The sequence below is a fragment of the Chaetodon trifascialis genome, chromosome 6, assembly GCF_039877785.1.
Source record: "Chaetodon trifascialis isolate fChaTrf1 chromosome 6, fChaTrf1.hap1, whole genome shotgun sequence".
NCBI lineage: Eukaryota > Metazoa > Chordata > Actinopteri > Chaetodontiformes > Chaetodontidae > Chaetodon > Chaetodon trifascialis.
The window spans coordinates 9,613,789-9,634,501 of NC_092061.1; the positions used below are offsets into that span (position 1 = coordinate 9,613,789).

General features: G+C 41.8%; 1 protein-coding gene across 1 annotated transcript in view; it reads right to left on the reverse strand.

The window, feature by feature from the left end:
• The window catches only part of LOC139332736 (serine-rich adhesin for platelets-like), a 36,673-nt gene extending 16,217 nt beyond the window's left edge, over nucleotides 1-20,456 (reverse strand). The window contains exons 1-8 of the mRNA XM_070964823.1: nucleotides 19,988-20,456; nucleotides 14,319-14,420; nucleotides 12,855-13,057; nucleotides 12,160-12,326; nucleotides 10,561-10,695; nucleotides 9,752-9,840; nucleotides 882-1,031; nucleotides 25-356 (exon numbers count right to left, since the gene is read on the reverse strand). Coding sequence (XP_070820924.1) covers nucleotides 25-356; nucleotides 882-1,031; nucleotides 9,752-9,840; nucleotides 10,561-10,695; nucleotides 12,160-12,326; nucleotides 12,855-13,057; nucleotides 14,319-14,420; nucleotides 19,988-20,026 — 1,217 coding nt within the window. The 5' untranslated portion in view covers nucleotides 20,027-20,456. The remainder of the gene's footprint in view (nucleotides 1-24; nucleotides 357-881; nucleotides 1,032-9,751; nucleotides 9,841-10,560; nucleotides 10,696-12,159; nucleotides 12,327-12,854; nucleotides 13,058-14,318; nucleotides 14,421-19,987) is intronic.
• Between the last annotated feature and the right edge of the window lie 257 nt (nucleotides 20,457-20,713).

Genomic DNA, 20,713 nt, shown 5'->3' on the forward strand with positions numbered 1-20,713 from the left:
AATCAAAGGGATGCATTTAATCACCTTGCAATTGCCAACGCATCTCCACTGCCTCCCTCAGGTCTCTCTGTGTCAGAACCATCCATGTCATTGATACCAGATGAGCCCTGGGAGAACTCCACACTGCCTGCCACTCCCTCTGTAGAAGAGGTCCTACTGCTGGGGTGGCAGGCTAATACAGAGCTACGCCTGTCAACAAAGTCCTTGAGGAGACCCTGTATGTCTTCTACCAGCAAAGGAGGAGTACCAGAAGATAAGGAGGTGTTTATAGGAATGTAGTATACCTGTAGACTCTCGCTGGCCTCCACTTCACCAGAAAGAGACCAGCTGGAAGACTCTTCCAACTCACTGCAGATCTGCAATGAAAATACTGTTGTATTTTTTTTGTGTGTGTGCTTTTTTCTTTTCACTTTGACTATAGTCTAACATTTTGGGGAAACATGCTCATTTGCTTTCTTGCCGAGAGTGAGATGAGAAGGTTAATAACACACTTATGTGCATCCATTATATAAGGCTAGAGGCAGCTGCTGGTTAGCTTAGCTTAACTTAGCGGGAAACATCTAGTAAGACTCGGTCTAAATGTAACAAAATCTGCCTTCCAGTTGCCTCTAAAGCTAATCAAATTGAAAGTTTGTTTAATTTGCACAAACACTGCAGAGGTAAAATGACAAGCTATGATTCAAGGGCACAACTTGTGCTGCCAGTGAGCATTGTCACAAGAGCTCCTTGTTAATTCAGCAAGGAAAAAAATCATATCTCAGGATTCAGAAAAAGTGACAACAAGAATGCCAGTTTCCAATTATTCATAGAGTGGTGTCTATCAAAGGATACATACAGACATATTGTACATGGCCGTGTTGGTGTTCTTCCATATTGTATACCTGGTTTAGGATATCTGTGTTGTTTGAGTAGACAGCCACCTGCTGGTGGGGATGATGAAGTGTATCACTGAAGGACAAGACAACCACGAGACCATCATAGCCATGGCGTTCACTGAATAATTTCAGCCCGTCCACATAACTGTGCCAATCCTGGAAGGGAAAAAATACAAATAAATGAAAAAGAAATTAAAAAAAAGAAAAAGTAGAAAGAGTGAAGATTAGAAATGTGGAAGGCAATCTGCTTGACAGATGCTCACATTTCCAATTTTTTCAAATTATATTATTCATGAACTAGTAATGAAAAAGCAATTATTACATTTTATTGTAATCGTCTCAAAATGATTAATAAACATTTCTGAACATTTTGGTTACAGCTGTATGGGAAACTTTGTTAGACCCCTGCCTTTCATTGCACATATGATTTCATTTGTTTTGGAAAACTGAAGTGGTTTGAAGTAAACCTTCATCTGTAGCAATGAGAGACGAAGCTGTCAAAGCGCACAGAGGGGTAGAGAGACACTTTGTGATTTATTGTTTGGAAATTAACTGTTTGCTCTTAAAACAGCCACCATGCACAGATTATGGTAATTCAGTGACAGGCACAATGATTGATGGATGGAAAGTTACATTAATTAATTGTTTTGTTTGTCAAGGGAACTTGCTTTTTCTTTCTTTCTGAAATGATTAACAACAATGTTATGGAAACCATAATTTGCAACGCAGGGTTACACATAAAGTGTGCGAAGTGATACTTCTGAAAACATATTTGCTTGATTAATCTAGAATTCTTGTACAACTGTTTGTTTTGTGAAGTTCTCAAAATTGTTGTTGTGCTTATTTAAGTGGAACTTTCAAACAAAAGAGACACTGTAGTTTTAGTAAAGCCAACAGAGGACTTCTGAGTTTGATATTTGTGTTTGTCTGGTATTCTTGAAAACATATTCTGTTCACGTTGCCTAACTTGTCCAAGTGGTCTATGCTTCTGGGGGATTTTGAAAGTGTGTTTCTTTTTTTTTTTCTGTATGCTGTGTGTTACAGTGTGTGTGGTCCCTCTCTCTGCTTGAGCCTCTGTGTGTGTGAGTGTATTTGTATGGGTCCACTGAAACTGATTGATGAGCGCTGCAGGCGCTGTATCTGCCCAGGCTGTGTCAATATTAACCTGTGAGGATGAGGGGGCTACAATACTCCCCCCCCCACCCCCATCGTCCCTCCATCCATCCCATCTTTCTCTCTCTCCACAATATGGCTGCTGTCATACTTAGGCCCATCAATCCTCTCTCTCTCTCTCTCTCTCTCTCTCTCTAACACACACACACACACACGCACACACACACACGCACACGCACGCACGCACGCACGCACGCACGCACGCACGCACGCACAGAACTGTCACTTCACTGACACTGCCATTTCTCAACACTGATATCCTGATGAGTGCAATGAAGCCTCCCAAGATTCGTTAAAACACACATATTCACTCACATAAGTACAAACACACAAGCAAAGGCACAAGAAACAATAACACATGCAGATACACACATAAATTCGCCTGCAGACGTACTGTAATTTCAGTGAATGAACAAACATGTACCAGTATGTACACATATGAGCTCTGGTAAAGCAATAAAGCCTTCATGATTTACAGTACAATGTATAAAGAAATGCTCAAATGATGCTGATATTCTCAAGCTACTACCCAACTGTGTGCATATGCACACAAAACTGCACACACACATACTCACACACACAGGCAGAGAAATATAGTCAGAAAACGAGGAGAGTGCAAATCTCTGAGATAACACGCAGGGCGACAGTCTGTCTGCCATTTGGCTCTTAACAGAGTAAATTACTACTCATATTGCCTGCCCCTCCTCTTCCTCCCTCTTTCTGCCACCCTCAGATACACAGATTGCCTTTTCTTATAAATTACCAACATATTAGCTACAAAAATCCACTTGCTAACTGACTTAAAGAACCTTAGCATCCAGATACAAAAACCTATTTCTAATATTTGTTGAGCTTGTTGTAAACTGAGATAATATTCTGCTGCAGCAGATATTTTGAATATTAACTGTTAAAATTCTTAAAAGTTCACCAGAGGAGCACGCTGTTAACAACATTGCAGTTTTGTCATGAAAGTACATCAAAAACTATACAATCAAATCAAAAAGTAAGGACTGTTATCACTCAGTATGCTTGTTTTCAGTTGTGAAATGGTGTGTCATTTAAAAATGTTGGAAAAGGATGAAAAAAGAAATGATACATAAAAAGAAAAATGTAAAAAGTTAAGTAGTTGTCAAGGGCATTTATGGGTGATGATGTTAAGTTTGTACTCAAAAGACAAACTCTGAAACAACAGCGATCAATCGACAAAAACAAAAAGGAAATTTAAAATGACTAGAACAAAGAAAATGTGCAAAGCAGCATGACAAAGGCAATACATGAAACACTAAAACCCTTTGGTAGTATTATCAATTTTTACCCCCATGACTGAAGGAAAGATAATCTATTTACTGCTTGTTAAGGTGTTTTTTTGGAGTTATGGGTTTCAGTTAAGAAACCCTGTTGGTCGTGAGGTGTGGTGATGTGACGACTATGCCAGCAGAGCTACTATGAGAAGAAAGCTTCTCTCCTCTGTAGACATTCTTCTTAACGTCCCAGAGCTGATTTACGATCCTCTTGACTGGCAAGATGCTTCACTGCGATTAGAGAAAAAGTTTCTGCATCAACTTTAAAGTGATGAAGTACAGGATTGAAATAGATGAAGAGCGGCATGTGCAGCGTCTATCAGTGAAAGACAACGTTTCACTGTCCACTTCTGAAGACAGAAAAATGTAGAGAAACTTTGTGGAATTACAGTTTCTGCCCCAGATCTTTGAGGACGGAACGGTCAAAAACAGGTTGAACCCATGTTCAACATCTGACGTCATGAGGCGAATTTCTGAATCAACGGTGAATTAATTTCCCTTTAATCTTAAAAATAAATTTTGTGTATTACATCTCTTTTTTTTCCCTAATGACATCCTTTCCTCTCTGTTTCCTTTACCCAAATCTTCCCCGTTTATCTTATTTTTCCCTTCCTTCACCTGTGCACCTGTGTCTCTCTGTTTCGCTGTCACACTTTGAGTCTTCGCCTCTTGCTCTCACACTTTGCAGCTTCATCTTTCTCCCACACTAGTCCCCAATCCGCACACACACACACACACACACACACACACACACACACACACACACACACACACACACACACACACACACACACACACACACACACACACACACACACACACACACACACACACACACTCCCTCTCCTTTTGGTTGTCTTTGCTCCACAGGTAGCAAGTCTTTAGCGGCTGCTTGCAGTTCTCCCAACCTGCCATCATTATGCACAATAGCCTTAGGTACAAAACTCAGGCCTCATAACTCACACCCCGTGCGCGTAAATTCCCGTGCAAACACAGTCAAAGCAAAAACACATTTCCTGCTGTCGCCAACATCTCCGGCAAAGAATTAATCAAGCGTTCATCCATTTAGGCTCTTTGCATACCCTTTCCGTCAGAACACAGAACGCTAAGAGAGTTGCGAGTTCTTCTCAGGCGATCGTTTCGCCACCCTGATGAATCCATCAAGCGAGGTTTGATTTATACATCTGTCTGTGATCACAGCGGTACAGCTACAGCAAATGGGGTGGCAAGGAGCGAGCTGATACCACCCTGCTCAAACACACACATGCAAACGCGCGCACACATGTGCAACATATAGCACTCACCACACACACATGCACAGCCAAACTCACACACGCATGTGCTCACAAACCAGCAGCCACGCGCTCTCGTTCAGATTCACGCGTGCACACACACACACACAAGTATTGCTGCTTGTGAAGTTTTTGGAGAGGAAGAGAGAAAAAGGGAGGGGGGTAAAAGTTTGCCGAGGAAAAAGCCCAAATGTCTTTCTGTCTGCCTTTTTCATATGGGCCTTCTCCACACGCTTCATTCACTCTGCTCTAAGTGCAGGGATTTGGGGGCCAAGATGCAAGCACTGAGTATATAAATGTTTTGTTTTGTTTATTTGTTTGCCCTCAAAGCCAAAGGAAGCCACAGGGGGAGAATGAAAATGGGGGAAGAGAAAGAATTTTTCAGAAACGATGATGATGAGGAAGAAACATCAGCACCAGTTGCTTAAGATACAGTACGAGTCTTGTGCAGCAGTTTTCTAAACTTGTTTAAATAAATGCTCAATGTATTCCAGACATAGGAGACAGACATAATAAACAGAATAAGGAAATTATATATGTGCTTTAGTGTCCTAATGGCATCAGCAAATCTCAGGCTTCTATAAATAGGATGTTGTGCTTATGCATTAAGATTTCCAATTGGAAGATATCAATTTCCCCAAAACATAAGTGGCTACAAGCTGCAGTATGTACTTTGCAAAAACTTGCCAAGAAAACCACAGAGGAGCAAGAAAGGACCAGGAAGTCAGAGAGGACTAGACAGAGGGATGGAGAGGCGGGGCAGCCTGACTTCCTGGTCTTCAATCTTAGTCCCTGGGAGGCCCACCCTGCACCTGCTGTCTCCTAGTGCCTCTCATCAGAAAGGCATTTACCGAGCGCCGTGGCTGCGGGCCCCTTCATTAGCAAGCATAATTATTTGTGCAAGTGGCGTAGGGCAAAACTGGCCCTGCATAAACAAACAGAAGGGCCGGAGGACTGTGAACAAACAACACATTAGAGACAATCAATGCCGCTGAAATGAAAGCTTAAGCATACCTCAGATGCAGAGATGGACACCTACACACATGCAAGGAAAACATAAGAGCAAACACATCAACGACATAAAACTTTACAGCAATGAAAATAGAAAAATAGTAATCAGCATCCAAAATAATGTTAGCATATGCAGATGCATTATCTTTTAAGCACATACTCAGATGTGCACGTCCACACACACACACACACACACACACACACATACACACACACACACACACACACACACACACACACACACACACACACACACACACACACACACACACACACACACAATAGCCAAACTCACACAGAACAAAAGATGATTAATTTTGTTTACCACACAGACAAAACAAACAGCATTACAATTTGAATATCTTGGTGGGATTAACTGGATAAACTTGCCTAACCTGCGTTAACATGAGACAAACTTTTACTACTTTCCCACCTTTCTCCTCTCTGAAGTCTCAACAGTGGAAATAGACTGCAAAAGACAGAAAACAAAGAAGTCCAAAACCTACTGTAATACATGTCCATATTAACACACACAAAAAAATATGTTATTCACATATTTGCGTGTGTGTGTGTGTGTGTGTGTGTGTGTGTGTGTGTGTGTGCGCGCGCCGCTGTGGGCTCCTGTCCTCCCCACAGTTCATCAACTCCACAGCATGACAACTCTTTATCCGACCAATGCGTCATCTGCCAGCGCTAATTACTGAGCCATGAAAGCCTCTGATACACAAACACACACTCGCTGGCATGAACATGTGAATGATGTGTTTTAGTGTTCGTTCATGTGAGCCTCATGTGAATGTTACACAAAACCTTTCATACAAGCAAAAAAAGCCTTTCAACTTCTCCATTAGCCGCCATATCTTTCACGGCTACAGGTGATGCGGCACAATGACTGTGTGCCCTTCAGCGAGCCACTTGACCCCTTCTGGCTCCTGCAGAGCTTCCTGTGCTAGTCGACAGCGATGCTGCCAATCCATTAGAAAAAGCACTGCACTGTGCTCTGTACGCAGGGTCAATTGAATACTTTTCTACAGCGTGACACCAAGAAACGACAGAAAACACAGAAAATGTTATGATGATTATGACGCAATATGTCTCTTTCTGTCAAAACATAAAATAAACTGCCACACATAAATAAATGAAAGCAAAACATAATCATGAGAAATGATTATAAAGGATAAGCAGACCTTTACCAAGTGCTTTTATTTACTGTATTTGTGTTTCCTAGAAATATTTTAAATACATAGTCCAAAAAAAAAAAATCTAAGCAAATATATAACCTATCAGGGATTTTGTACATTTTAGTCTTCCCTAAGTTTCCATTTATACAGAACACATAAGCTGAAGGAAGTAAGAAGTAAGTTACATGTGAGGCTACAATTACAGGTCTGGGCTTCAGCTATTGAAGCAACAATAAAAACACAGCCTGAGCTTTGAATATGGAAATACTTGCACAATGAGTTGTATTGTTTATTTCACTCACTAAGATTCAGTAACTTTAGATAGTAATTGTTAGACTGCTTCTGGAAAAGAGAAATACTGCACACAGGACCTTCAGAAAGTAAAAGTGACAACATGCACACACTCTGGAAATAAGGACATGAGCTCAGTACAGCTGCAGCTGTAGCAGGGGCAGAACAAAAACAGAACAGAAAAACATGAAAAACCTGAAGTATGTGCAGTATGAACTCAATATTCAACAATTTTCACAATATGCAATAAAGCATCATGTTGTATGGGAAATATGTAAGTTGCTGCTTTCAAATGTAACACATTTGATAGAGCCGCTTGAATTAATATCATACAATTTTTGGTAATTGTGCAGCATCACTAGAAACCATTTTCATGATCGTTCTCGAGCAGCATTTTTTGCTATTGCAGCCAAACATTTTGCCTTTGGAAAAAAAAAAAGCATTGATGAGCACATCCAAATGACACACATTCAGACAGGCAGTGCGATTTTGAGAGACTGAAACTCAGTTCATTTCCACATTTCTCTTCCATAATAGAGGAGCACACAAGCTGACTAATGTATGTTTGTACAATATACAACAATACATTAGTCAGTCTTCATGATGTGTCCATATCATTATACCAAACACACTGAAGCATTTTCTTCTGCTAACTAGGTAATCACAGCCAGATTTTTTTTTACCCCAAAATCTAACTCTGTCCTCTTTAACTGCTATCAAACACACACACATGAACACAAACCCACAGACAAAAAATACACTTTGACAAACACATAAACCATTAAAGACTAATTGAATCTAATTTATTTAGTTTTCTGGAAAGAATCATTTAAGGCAGAACTTCCCTAAGCCCCCTCAATAAATGACACTCTCATACCGTTTTGCTCTCTTTTCAAACACAATTAAAAAATAATATATAAATATATACACACTGCAAATGACATGCATATAAGGAGTTCATTTTGGAGCCCGATCTCAGGTCATTAGTAACCCACCATGACGCTGTGGAGTTGGAGGGTCCGCTGGCGACAGAGGCCCCTGGCCATTTATTCTATATTAAGTCTCTAATGGGCCCTCTCTCTCTTTTTCTCTCTCTCCCTCTTGCTCTCACTCTCTCTCTCTCTCTCTCTCTCTCTCTCTCTCTCCCTCTCCCTCTCTCGCTCCTGACACACAGCATGTAGGCACAGCGCTGGTAAAATATGCACAGAAAGTCCGGTGCGCACACACACAGACAAAGCCATTCAAATGAATGGTTATTTATTCGCTAAACGAGGATCTGGGTGTTTAATGTTCCTTGGACGTTAGGTAGTTTTCTGGGGGAGGCAGAGCCATACCCCTACGGCTACAGACATCATTTATTTTACACATAGCCTAATACCGCACGCTAGGCAGCCGCTGAGAAAAATGGGCTTTGGAAGTGAGAAGGAGATATAAAAGAAATAATGAATGATTTTTTGGGGGGGGGAGTAGTGGTGGTGGTGGGAGGGGGTGAAGACATTAGAAGTTGCAGCGGGGAGAAAAGCAAGGGGTAGGCTTAAAGGCTTAAAGCACTCTATGTGTGTGTGTGTGTGTGTGTGTGTGTGTGTGTGTGTGTGTGTGTGTGTGTGTGTGTGTGTGAAGATGAAGAATAAGAGAGCAACTGAGAAAGATAGGAAAAGTCAACACAAACATTCCACAAATGTGTCAGAAAATGTATGTATGTTTCAGCCTGTGCGCGCGTGTGTGTGCGTGCGTGTTGAATTTTAAGATATCAGTGGGGAGGGCTGTGATACCTGGTTGTGTGTGGGGCTCTCAGGCCCCATCTGCATCTCATCCAAATGCACAACATCACAACAACAGAGGGGCTCCTCTACTTACAACACCTCTCCAAAATGACACAGCGCAGGTGTGAAGTATCCATAAAATCAAAGCCATCAAAAGTAACTTTTTAAAAAAGAGAAGCATTGTTTTATTTTGTTTTGTTAGCGAAGTCTCTGAGTTCTGTCTCTTCTCTTGGTTAAAAGAAAGTGGAAGTTTCCATTGCTTCCTTGAAAACAACTAACAAAGAGAAGTGGACCGCATTATATCCCAATATAATCACCATGATATATTAAAAAGAGCCAGTCAGGCTAATGAGGCCATTAATTGAAGTAATAAGTGCATTAATTAGCTAATATTTCTACATCAGAACATTTATCTTCACATATCACATGTGCAGAATTAATTTGTAGGATTTGTACAGTTTTGATTGTTGTCATGTCCTTAGAAATATCTCATAAAATACTTTTAATCGTCGTGTAAAATGTACACATTTAAAATGTGTTTGTCGAAGTCGTCTTTAAATGCTATTGGCATGAAATGGTTCTTTAATCCTGAAACTCTCTCCCTGTTAAAACGATTCAACAACCGAGCTTCAGACAAATTAACTTGATCTTTATTGGTTTTTCTGCCTTTCACAGCCTGCTCCAATTTGCCCGAGGGGTCAATACTGAACTCTTTTCAACATTCAAACATTCAGAAAGGTCATATTTCAAAAGAATAAAACCCCTAAATTTCATTGGTGAATTGGTTTTTCTTCATCATTTAACTGTCTGAACAGAAACTAAATGGAATCCAGCATTTTAAGCTATTTCACGATAAAAACTTACCTCCTTATCTGTGGTCACGGAAGAGAGCGCTATGGTCATCTCTCCATCAGAAAACTCCTTCAGCTCCGCAGTCAGCAGCTGCTCCAAGTCTACATCCAGTCAGCACACACAAACAGACTAACAGTTATATAAAACACACACAAAAAGAATACAAAACAATTCCACGACAGACAGGAAAAAACACAAGCATGAATGCCCTCTCCACAAGTGAGGGGTAATTAAAAGGTTGTGTCAGTACTTGGAAAAAGTCCATTCAGACTGAAGAGTAACAGAGATGCAATATGACTGACATCTGTAGTATCTGACCTGATACCTGATCCTAATGCTGTTAACAATGATGAAAACTGGGAAGACTGTAAGTCCCCTTTCACAAAATAACACAAAAAATGACAAAAGATCATGCCAATAACATCAGACTAATGGACCAAAAAACCTTTAGTTCAAAGGCCTAAGTGTAATCAGACATTTCCAACGCACACTACTAACTGAAGCACAAATGGAGAATCTCAGTAAAACAAAGTCTTACCTACATTCACAGAGGATTGGCAGTCAAGTCTAAACATATACTTTAACCTCCCAAAGCTGCCATTTTTGTCAGTTATGTTAATGTTAATGCTTCACCTGTTGATGTAGTGTCTGTTATTTGCTTTATACCATAGTTTTGTGCACCCTGTATGACATGACTATGTGATGACGATGATAGAGAGCTACACAATAACATATAATCCAAGAGAGGCTGATTGCATGTCATCCATCTCTCTCTACTGTGTGCAACTAAAGCCCAAATGCTCTGCATGTTCAATATGCACCTTGTAGCTTCATCTCATCATGTTGGCCCACACTAACATCCTTCCATTGCTCCAAGGATCTCATGAGCTCCTCCAGTTGTGCTGACCGACGGCCATGTTTGCTCCACAACGCTTCGCTCTGCAGCCGTAAGGCCTCTGTAGACACATAAAAACACATGGGCGCGTACTCTTTTAATAAGTTCAGGTACATTCAACGGAGGTTCAAGCACAACAAGCACAACATGACAGTATATTTGATCAGGTTATTGACGATTTTCTGCCATTCAGAAACAAATCTACAAGCAACCAGCAATCAGAAAGTAACCAGCACTGCAACACAGTTTTCTTAAGACAAGAAAGTGACCTTAATATTTCTGTACATTTCAGGCCAGAATAAACTCTTCCAGGAACGAACCAATGCAAGTCCTTGATTGTCAATACTGATCCATAAAAGTAATTCACTACTGAATGCTCTTTTAACCTCTTAATGAATTAGACTGAATAGAGTAGACTGACACTGTCCTTGCTTAACACTTCTAATTAAGTTACTGTATGAAAGTATTCTGTCCATGTTCCACCAAATATTTCCCAGTGGTCTCATGTACCGCACAGAGAACTCTCACAAAGAAATACGAGAGGTGGACTTTACTTCGCTCTTCTCCTCTCACTTCTTCCACATTAGTTCACTTTGCCCCGTCAGACCATTCTCTGACTGTGTGTCTGTAAATCACAGTGAGAGACGGCAGAGACCAAAAGCAGCAGAGTGTTATTGAACAGAGATCAGTGATCATGTCTCCTGCCCAACCTTGGATGGAGTACCTGTTTGGCAAGCTGTTTTACTGACTGATGCGTATATGTGTGCGTATGTGTGTGTATTTTACATCCTGGTGGAGACTTTAAACTGACTGCACACAAACCCACCTCTCGCCCTGATCAAATTGAGGTCCCCATGGGACCAGACTGCTTTTTAGGGTTAAGCCTTGGGTTTAAGGGTTAGGGTTAGGCATTTAGTCAGAATTACATAGGCTTATTTTTTATTTCCTAGACACCCTGTATCCTAACCATAACCACTACTTGCCTAAACTTAACCTGAACTTTAACCCAAGTCTTCATCCTAAAATGTAATGATTTATATTGTGGGGACTTGTGTTTTGACACTTATAAGGAAGGTGAGGTGATCATTCTACCTAAGCCAACACAGACACATTCTGTAGTGAGACTTCAGAGTTTTCCTAGTCATATATATACAGTACACACACAGACACGCTTTCTGTTTTCTGCCCATCTCTACTGTTTACTACTCCTTTTATTATTGGCCTTTTATCCCTTTCAACATTTACTGTTGTTTAACATTTGAACTTTTCCTATTTTAGTGTGAAAATATGACTGCCTGACAAAACAACAACTCAACAGACTAAACTAACTTCAACAAAAAAAGCGTCACATTATGGGACCCTGTGTATCTTTCTGTGCTCTTCCTTACTCACACTCACCGCCCCACATCTCTCTCTTTCTCCATCTCTCCTGGTGGGTGTTAAGCGAGTCATGTCAGAGGATTTGTGTGTGTCCTCCTTCATCGCCCCATTACTCCCCCTGGGGGGGCGCCTGTGCCTCACTCACCTCCGAGTGTCTCCCTCAGCGCTGCTCCGATGTGCTCTGATGCCTCTTGAAGAATCTCCCTGGTGACTGTTGTCACCGCGGACGATGCCCCATCATCCTCCGCATCCTGCTGCCCATCGTGATGGACCACTCGTAGGATGCTGGACTCCAGAGAGTGGTACTCAGAGCTAGGACAGTGAGATGGTGAAGGAGGCATGAATGGCTTTGGGGGAAGGAGTGATGATTGTGAGGGATTTGCATAAATACAACTCCCCTTTGGGTCATAAGTGATGAACACACGCAGGCCTGTGATACACACCCAAACATACTCTCAATCTCATTTTTGCATCAACAAACACAGTCTTCTCAGCAAGAACCCACTGTGTCCGCATATGTTTGTGGTCTGCATGTATGTGTATGTGTGTGCGTGTGTGTGTGTGTGTGTGTGTGTGTGTGTGTGTGTGTGTGTGTGTGTGTTTCAGCATCACCCATAAACACATTAATCAGTGTTGTTCCAATAAAACACAAAACATCCTAAATTCACTGAACACGCATACAGGTAAGGTTTTAATAACTTCCCTAGAGTCTCATCTGTAAAGCAGTTAAAAATTAGCTCAAGTTTTGTACAAACTGACCTGGTGTGTGTGTGTGTGTGTGTGTGTGTGTGTGTGTGTGTGTGTGTGTGTGTGTGTGTGTGTGTGTGTGTGTGTATCTACCTATCTAGCAGCCCATCTCTCAGCAATGTGAGTGAGAGTTTTCCAGTTTGGTGAAGCTTCTCGAGGTCTACATCCACCCTCCACGGCAGCGAGCTCTCACAAATTTTCACCCTCCGCAGATACCTCACCGTCTCCCCGGGCAACACCACGTCACATCGCTGGCCAGACAGCACCGGCACACACACTCCACCTGATGGTTCCTTCTGGGGCACGCAGACACACACAATAAATTAAGCCAGACACACTGAAAAATGAAGTGATCAGACTGGGAATCAGATGATCCCACAAAGTTAAGCAATCAGCAAGTCTTATTTGATTTGATTAAAATGTAAAATATAACATGCAGTATGTTATGAAATTGTTGAATACAAAAGAGCATCAAAAAGCACCCAAATCAGAGGGATTCTGTCATTATTTTATCACATGGATTAAATAATGTTCTGATGATAGTATCTTTGTGAGATACTTAAGATATGTTTAAGTTTTAGCACTATCGTTAAAGTATCTTTGTGTAAACAGTGAAACAAAGGGGTTTGTAGATCAAACTTAGGAGCATCCCACTGAAACAGGTGAATCTCTACAGTGAACTAAAAGGGATTTTCATAGCGGACCATGTTTAATGTTCTTTGGTACATTCTGTTTGATATGTGAATGATGCATGAAGACTTTCCTCCCTGCTGCCACTCCACCCTTCAGCATATGATACTATGCACTGGCCAAGGCAGCACTTTTACTGAATGCCAGCGGCTTTTAATTTCTGTGTATTTTCATAAAAGCAGCTGCTCATTGGGCAAACAGCCAGAAAAAGCCATGACAATGTTCCCACTTTGATTGCTACTCTGAAAGGTGAAGTTTTGGGAAATAGTGCAGTACTCCGAAATAAGAAAAGAGCATTTTGCTACCTCAGCACCTGACACATAACACAAATCAAATAACAATGTCTAAGTGTGGATGTGTTTGCTGACTTGACAGCCGTAAATGTATATTCAAACCACAAAATATGCGAACGAAATATGGTTGATTTTTGAGTGTGCCATAAATGGACCCCATTCTCCCAATGCAATGCACAAAGGAAAATGAGGAGCTGCTCATAGCTGGAAAAAAACTGTGGATGGTGGTGAAACACATCCAGAAAGATCTTTGAAAACAGAGAAAAAGAACTTGTGAAGTTTAGTTGGCTGTGACATTCTAAAGTCACAGTCTGGTTGATGTCCAGTGTTGCATGTACTGTATCACTTCCTGTCACCATAAAATGTATAAGTGTGTTGATTTCTTTGTATATTAACTACTAAAGCAGTACTATGACAATTAGTCCTGTGCGTATACAAACTGATTTGATTTGATCTGAATCTGAAAAAGTTTGTTTTTCAAATGTTTTTAAAACACACACACACACACACACACACACACACACACACACACACACACACACACACACACACACACAGACAGCGTTCTTGTTACCTGGCTGAGGTACAGTGCTAAGCACAGTGTTGCAGCCACAGTGTCAACATCTGGCTCTGGCCCACCTAAAACAGCGTGGATGGGACCCTCTAATGCATCATCCTGGAAAAACACACACAAACATGAAATGCTATTGTGCGTGTGGCTGGGTGGCTCTTTCATATCTTAATATGCTTGAAAAGACATCACTTACGTAGTGACACTTAATCTTCTATACATTACTGTTTGATTTGGTAGCTGATACAACTGTATCACTTGAAACTTGAGCCAGCATGATTGTGTTAGATGACTGCAGCATTTTGTAACCAACAGTATGCATTAATAATGAAATCATGGTGCTGCAAGATTTAGCTCATGTTTGAAAGAGAATATTGTTCAACATGCACTACACTAGAGGCAAAATCAGTTGTAACAACGAAGCAATGGTCTGAATTAACAAGAGAACCTTTCACCGCTAACTCAGAATAACATGCTTTACCAGAGACGTGATGAGTACCATTAATTTCACTAAACAATGCAGAGAAACAATCCTCATTTAAGTTAAGTGGACATTAATGACAGCTCCATTACTGAGATTAAACATTCATCTCTGGGTGAAGAAGGCAGAAAATTAAGTTTCTCCCTTTTTAATATGACAGATATTTTATTAAACCATTCCTACACTTTCATCATTGTTATCGAAGGACAGGTATTTACATAGAGTTACATGGGGGCACACATCCAAAGGTTGTTTACTGGACATCCAGCATTTGTCTTTGTGGGAATGTGAAGAAAACAGTGCTATATTTTTGGTAATTGGGAACAAAATCCCCAGCTTACACTGGGTGTTCTGCGTCAATCTGTAATGCTTTATCTAAAACAGATAAGCTGACTCACTGCCCTGCAGCCTGCATCATTCATCATGAAGCAAAATGTGGATACAATGAATATCCCGCCTATCTGTAGCTCATCTTAATGGACTTGTGGGATGCTCTGATGAGAGAGTATGAAGCAGCGGAGGGAAAGAAGCAAGTTGAGACAAATACCAGTGGAAAGCCTTGAATATTCAGGCTTCCTGGTTAGATACTCACAGGTAGCCCTTTATGGTCATAAGCTCAGTTGTGTGTCCTCTAAGCATCTCCTGACCTTAGCTAACACAGGATATACTGGCTTTGTGGCTTGCCAAAAATAATTTTGATAGAAATTCATCCAAACAGTCTGAGAGGGTATTTGAAGTGACACAATCTGGACAGACATGTTTCAAACAAATTGAGACAGGAGCAACTTAAGACTGGGAAAGTTGTGGAATGCTCCAAAAACACCTGTATGGAACATTCCACAGGTAAACAGGTTCACTGGTGACAGGTGAGAGTATCATGATTGGGTATGAAAGGGGCATCCTGGTAAGGCTCAGTCATTCACAAGTGAGGATGGAGCGAGGTTCACCACTTTGTGAGCACATGATTGTATAAAGGATTACTGCATGGGCTCAGCAGCACTTTGTAAAACTGTTAAACTGGCAAACACAGTTTGCTTGAAAATGAGCATTTTACACTGCATCCAAACTTTGTTTGAATCAGGGTAGTACTATACAGAAATGAATGGAAGTCAATGGCTGCCTTGAAAGTCAATCAGGAAATCGGTGTACAAACTCAGCAGTAATGTAAATGTGTGGTTAATGGGCTAATGGGTCTTTTGAGCCTCACAGACTGGAGTGACTTTTAAACTTTCATCTAACTGGGCAATCCTGCTTTCTAAAATCATCACACTGGAAGCTTAGCTAACACTTAGCACATTTGTTGCTGTGTCAAATATATAGTGGAGTCTGGTGATTTAAAGGAGCGTAATGCTGGGGATACATGAGTAAAGTACCGGTAATAATGCATACGGAATGAAGCTAGTGCCTTGCTTCTGTTCATAGGGCCTCACCAATGAGGCCAGATGGATAAATGAAATGAGGGGAGAAGAAATGAGAGGCCAAAGCACAGAGAGGGAGAGGAGGAGAGAGGCTAGAGGCTGTTGATTAGACAGAGAATGAGAAAGGAGATTGGAGGAAGGGGGATAATGAGTTCAAAGAGGTTTATGAAAAAGGGGGCTGAAATATAGGGAGTATGGGCTGCAGGTTGATAAGTCAGACATGTGGCAGAGGTGGGGGGAAAAGGAACAGCAAAGAACATGGAAGATAGACAGGTGAAAAAATGTGATAAGGACAGGAGGGGGAAAGAAGGAGGAAGAAATTAGATAAGAGCGAGCAAAAATGTGAGGTAAAGCAGTGGAAAGGGAAGGAGAGAAAGCTATGAAGAGGGAATTGAGCAGAGGAAAAGAAAGAGGAGAAGGTGTGTGTGTGAGGGGGGTCTGCAGCTGGTTCCTTCATAGAAGGGAGGAGGAGAATAAAATCAATATTAGATAGAAAGGAAGCAATGCATTAGCAGGAGAAAAGGCCACTCAGTGTCTGTTATACTGCAGCGAGAGCACGTCGGTGTGTGTGTGTGCGCGCGCGTGCATGTGCCTGCGTGTGTGTGTACAAGCATGCATTGGCCATCTGATATCCTTCAATCTGAGTGCTCTCCCTCTGAGCTCTATCTCCCTTTCTCACCACATTCAACCCCTCTCCGCTCCTTTCCTCTGACTCTCATTTAGACGCCCAGCTGCCTAAATGTATATTTTCAGCCAAATATCACTCTGAAATGAGGAGATTGACTCATTTACGGGAATCGTGTATAAAAGCTGTGGGGCAGTTAAGTACAACCTTTAAATGTGTTCTGAAACAGCAAATGTTCACAAATGTGATGTTTGGAACCACTGGAGCAGCCAGAGCCTGTCTAAGCACATTAGACTGAGGTGAAACACTTTAAACAAGTCGCCCGCCCATCACAAACAGACATCTCTACTAATATCTATGGGAGTATTAATTTCACACGGACTTCATGTCTCCGGACTGTGAAGCAAAACTGAAGCACCTGGAGGAAAACCTTGCAACACAGGCAGGACAAAAACTGCATGGGGGGACCTGGCCTGAGAATAAGAGGCAAGGTCTTCTTGCTGTGCAGCCACTGAGCCATAATATCACCATCCACAACTAAAAAGTACTAGAAAACTAGAAAAAGTATGCTTAGTGAAACAATCACCGTGTTCTTTGCACAAAGAAAATAGGAAATATTTTCAGAAAATTTAAAAGGGGGCTCCATTTACTTAAGATGGCATCAATATTTTGCCTCTTTCTTTTGGTTCAGTCATTGTAATAAAAGCTTTTAAAATGATTGCACATCCCATAGCCAGCCTTCCTTTTCACAGCAGGAGTGCACAGAAAGACAAACAGTGAATACACCTCATTTAGTAGTATGTTTTACATCTCCACTGTTTTGTGCCATAGTAAACATTTATTGGGATGACTAGTAACAAATGTTAGCACTTTGGAGCAATTGGAAAGATGAAATTTTGGCACCAGACATAAAGCCAAAGCCAGAATCAAAGTGGTCCCAAAAACCCTTTTCAGATGTGAAGGACAGATGCTGGAAGCCCACTCAGCACATTGCCATAGCAAATGCTGTGAGAGTGAAGGAGGGATAGCTGTGGAGCTGTACTGAGAAAAACTGAGCGAGAAAGACAGATAGGTTCAGTAAGCACTAAGAGCCAGGCCAATTAGAGGTATGGATGTTCTGGACGGAGGCCATCCAGAGAGTCGAGAGAGAGAGACAATGAGACTGACAGAGAGGAGAGTGGTCAGCAAAAGAGCGAATCATCAAAGTTTATATTGGAGAGCTAAGAGAGAGAGATAAAATGCGTCTGTGTGCGTGGCCATGTGTGCGTGAGAGAAAAAAGATTGGCAATCATGACATGCGTTACACTTTATCTGTAACCTCCATGACACTCATCACTTGCCCTTCTTATCGCTCAATTACCCTGCTGTGCTCTGATCTGCGGATTTGCTTCTTTGATCTTTTCCTCTCCTCAGCTTTCCTCACGTTTCTGTGAAGTACATCCAAGATAAAAGCTCTTATCCTCTTTAAATTTCATTCCAGGCAGGCTGCTCATATGCATGTTTGCATTGTGATGACAGACACCTGCTTCTATGAATAAACTGAATATTCTGAATACTGTAGCGTGGCTGAAAACATAATTAATTAAGAGAATAAAGCAAATATGAGCATGCATCTAGGGAATGACAACAGTGTATGAAATATCGCAATACTTGTTATCCACATATTTACATTACTGCTGGCCATTTGCCAAAGCACACCATACGTTTGTAGACTGATTGTCTAGTTTCCTGGCATCCATTGGCTTCCATTCATTTCTGTATGGTATCAAATCTGCTTAAAAACAGTCAGACTATCACAGATAACATCCTTTGTTTTTAGATGAAAAGCTTCTCATGGAACATCCAGCATGACACCTTGTGTACAAACCAACACAATTTCTTGGTCATGTTTCTGTTCTTCTGTTTTACTATTATCTACCACTAAAAAGAGACATTTCCTGCAGAGTGGGGACCGCGAAATGGGATAAATTGAATGTGACTGATGATTACATTCTAGGAAATTGATATCCAATTGTAGAAAAATAGCAGTAATTTATGTGTGCATGTGTGCATGTACAAGCACATATGAATAAATATTTGTCTCACCTTGTGGGTTTACGTGTATGCTCATGTTTTCACACCCTTTTGCAATGAAAAAACAGGAGGTTATCTCAATACCCAGAGCAGAAATATCCATAATATTAAGTCACTATATAATAGTGTTTTTGCTCTTTAGCCAACAGAAGCAGGCCGTTATTCCTGATCCGTTCCTGACCTTAACTGCCTGTGCATGTTCTCATTAGAGAAATTAAATTTAAAAAACAAAAAAAACAACACACACACAAGGTATTAAACTCGGACAAAATATAAGTGCAAAGATTCCTGAAGTGCAGCAGTGCCAATATCAACTGGACACTGAGTCATCACAAACAGGTGAGAATATGTGCTCACTGCCCCAAACCTTTGAAAGACACCGTCATGGCCATGCACTGCAAGGGATAACACGGCCATTTAAACAAGCGCATCTAAAAGGAGCAGTTTTAGGAGCTCTGCAGCCCAAAGCCTCAAGGCATGTACATCATCCAGGAAAGGCTCCCTGATGTGACCGTCTGTGCAAGTGTTGCAGGGTTCTCCTGGCAGACCCAATGTATACAGGCCAGGACTGTATACAGCCAAAAATCCATAACAATATGCAAGTATGAGTGCCCCAAAGGCTCCACAGTCATTTAGTCTATATAAATTAAGCAGCTTAGCATTTGCATTAGACTTTTTTTTATGTGTGAACAGACATTCAGCCCTGGATCAAATGCAAATTATGAGTCAGTATCTGCAGAGCAACCAGATAGCAGGGAAGGACAGCCTCTGGCTAAACTTGTTGATGTCACGCCTCCCCCTCATTAGAAATCAGCTCCACATTGAAATTCACACACTGACGCTCCTGTAAACACAACGAGCTTATTGTATGGGGCCAAACACGCCTTCCCTTGCCCATGTACAGTCATATTGTCGAGCTACAGGTGCTTGGGGGACCGAAAGGACGCGAGAGGCTTTTGCCGTGAGCTTTTTCAGCAACAGGAACGCAGCCTGTAGCGGCATCAGCCTTCCCGTCATGGTCTCATTCATTACAGCCACAACCTGGTTTTTAACGCCGCTGAAGGCTCTCACTCACCCTGAGTCTGCTCTGGACCCTCCGCAAATACTCTTCCATGTCGGCCTGCGTCGCTACGGTGCCGCCGCAGATCTCTCCATAGACCAAGTTTCGACAATAAGGCTGCTGGTGTGTGTGTGCGCGCGCGCGCGCGTGTGTGTATATGTGTGTGTTTTCTCTCTGCTCCCGAGTCCCCCGCTGCGCTCACACTGCAGCACTCTCTGCTGCTGTGTGTGTGCCGTCGGTCCTCCCCTTCTCTACGGGGTGAACCCACAACACCGAGCAGTGGGTGTGACGGCAGGAAGCGGAGATCCGACGGAGGCGCGCTCAGTGATTCAACCGCGCTCCCTGCGGACGGAAGCCCCCCCTTCACATACACGCGTACACACCTATCCTATCACACCTACACATAGCCTTAGCGTCCACCAATTACAAACGTCGTGAATGATAAACAGCAGCGCTCCAGCATCACGGATAACAGCCTTATATTGGCAGCGGCTGTCGTGCAGCACCGTCACACTTCTGGCGCATCTCGGTGCGCCGCTCGCTATTTCACACATTTTTCTGTTTTGCCGCAATGTGATTAAAACCACCGCCAGAATGAAAGTGAACTGCAACGCTTTGTGTGTGTGTGTGTGTGTGTGTGTGTGTGTGTGTGTGTGTGTGTGTGTGTGTGTGTGTGTGGCGGCGAGCACTTTAATTAATCTGAAAGATGGCCTGTGAGTAACAACCAGAGAAAACAGAGAA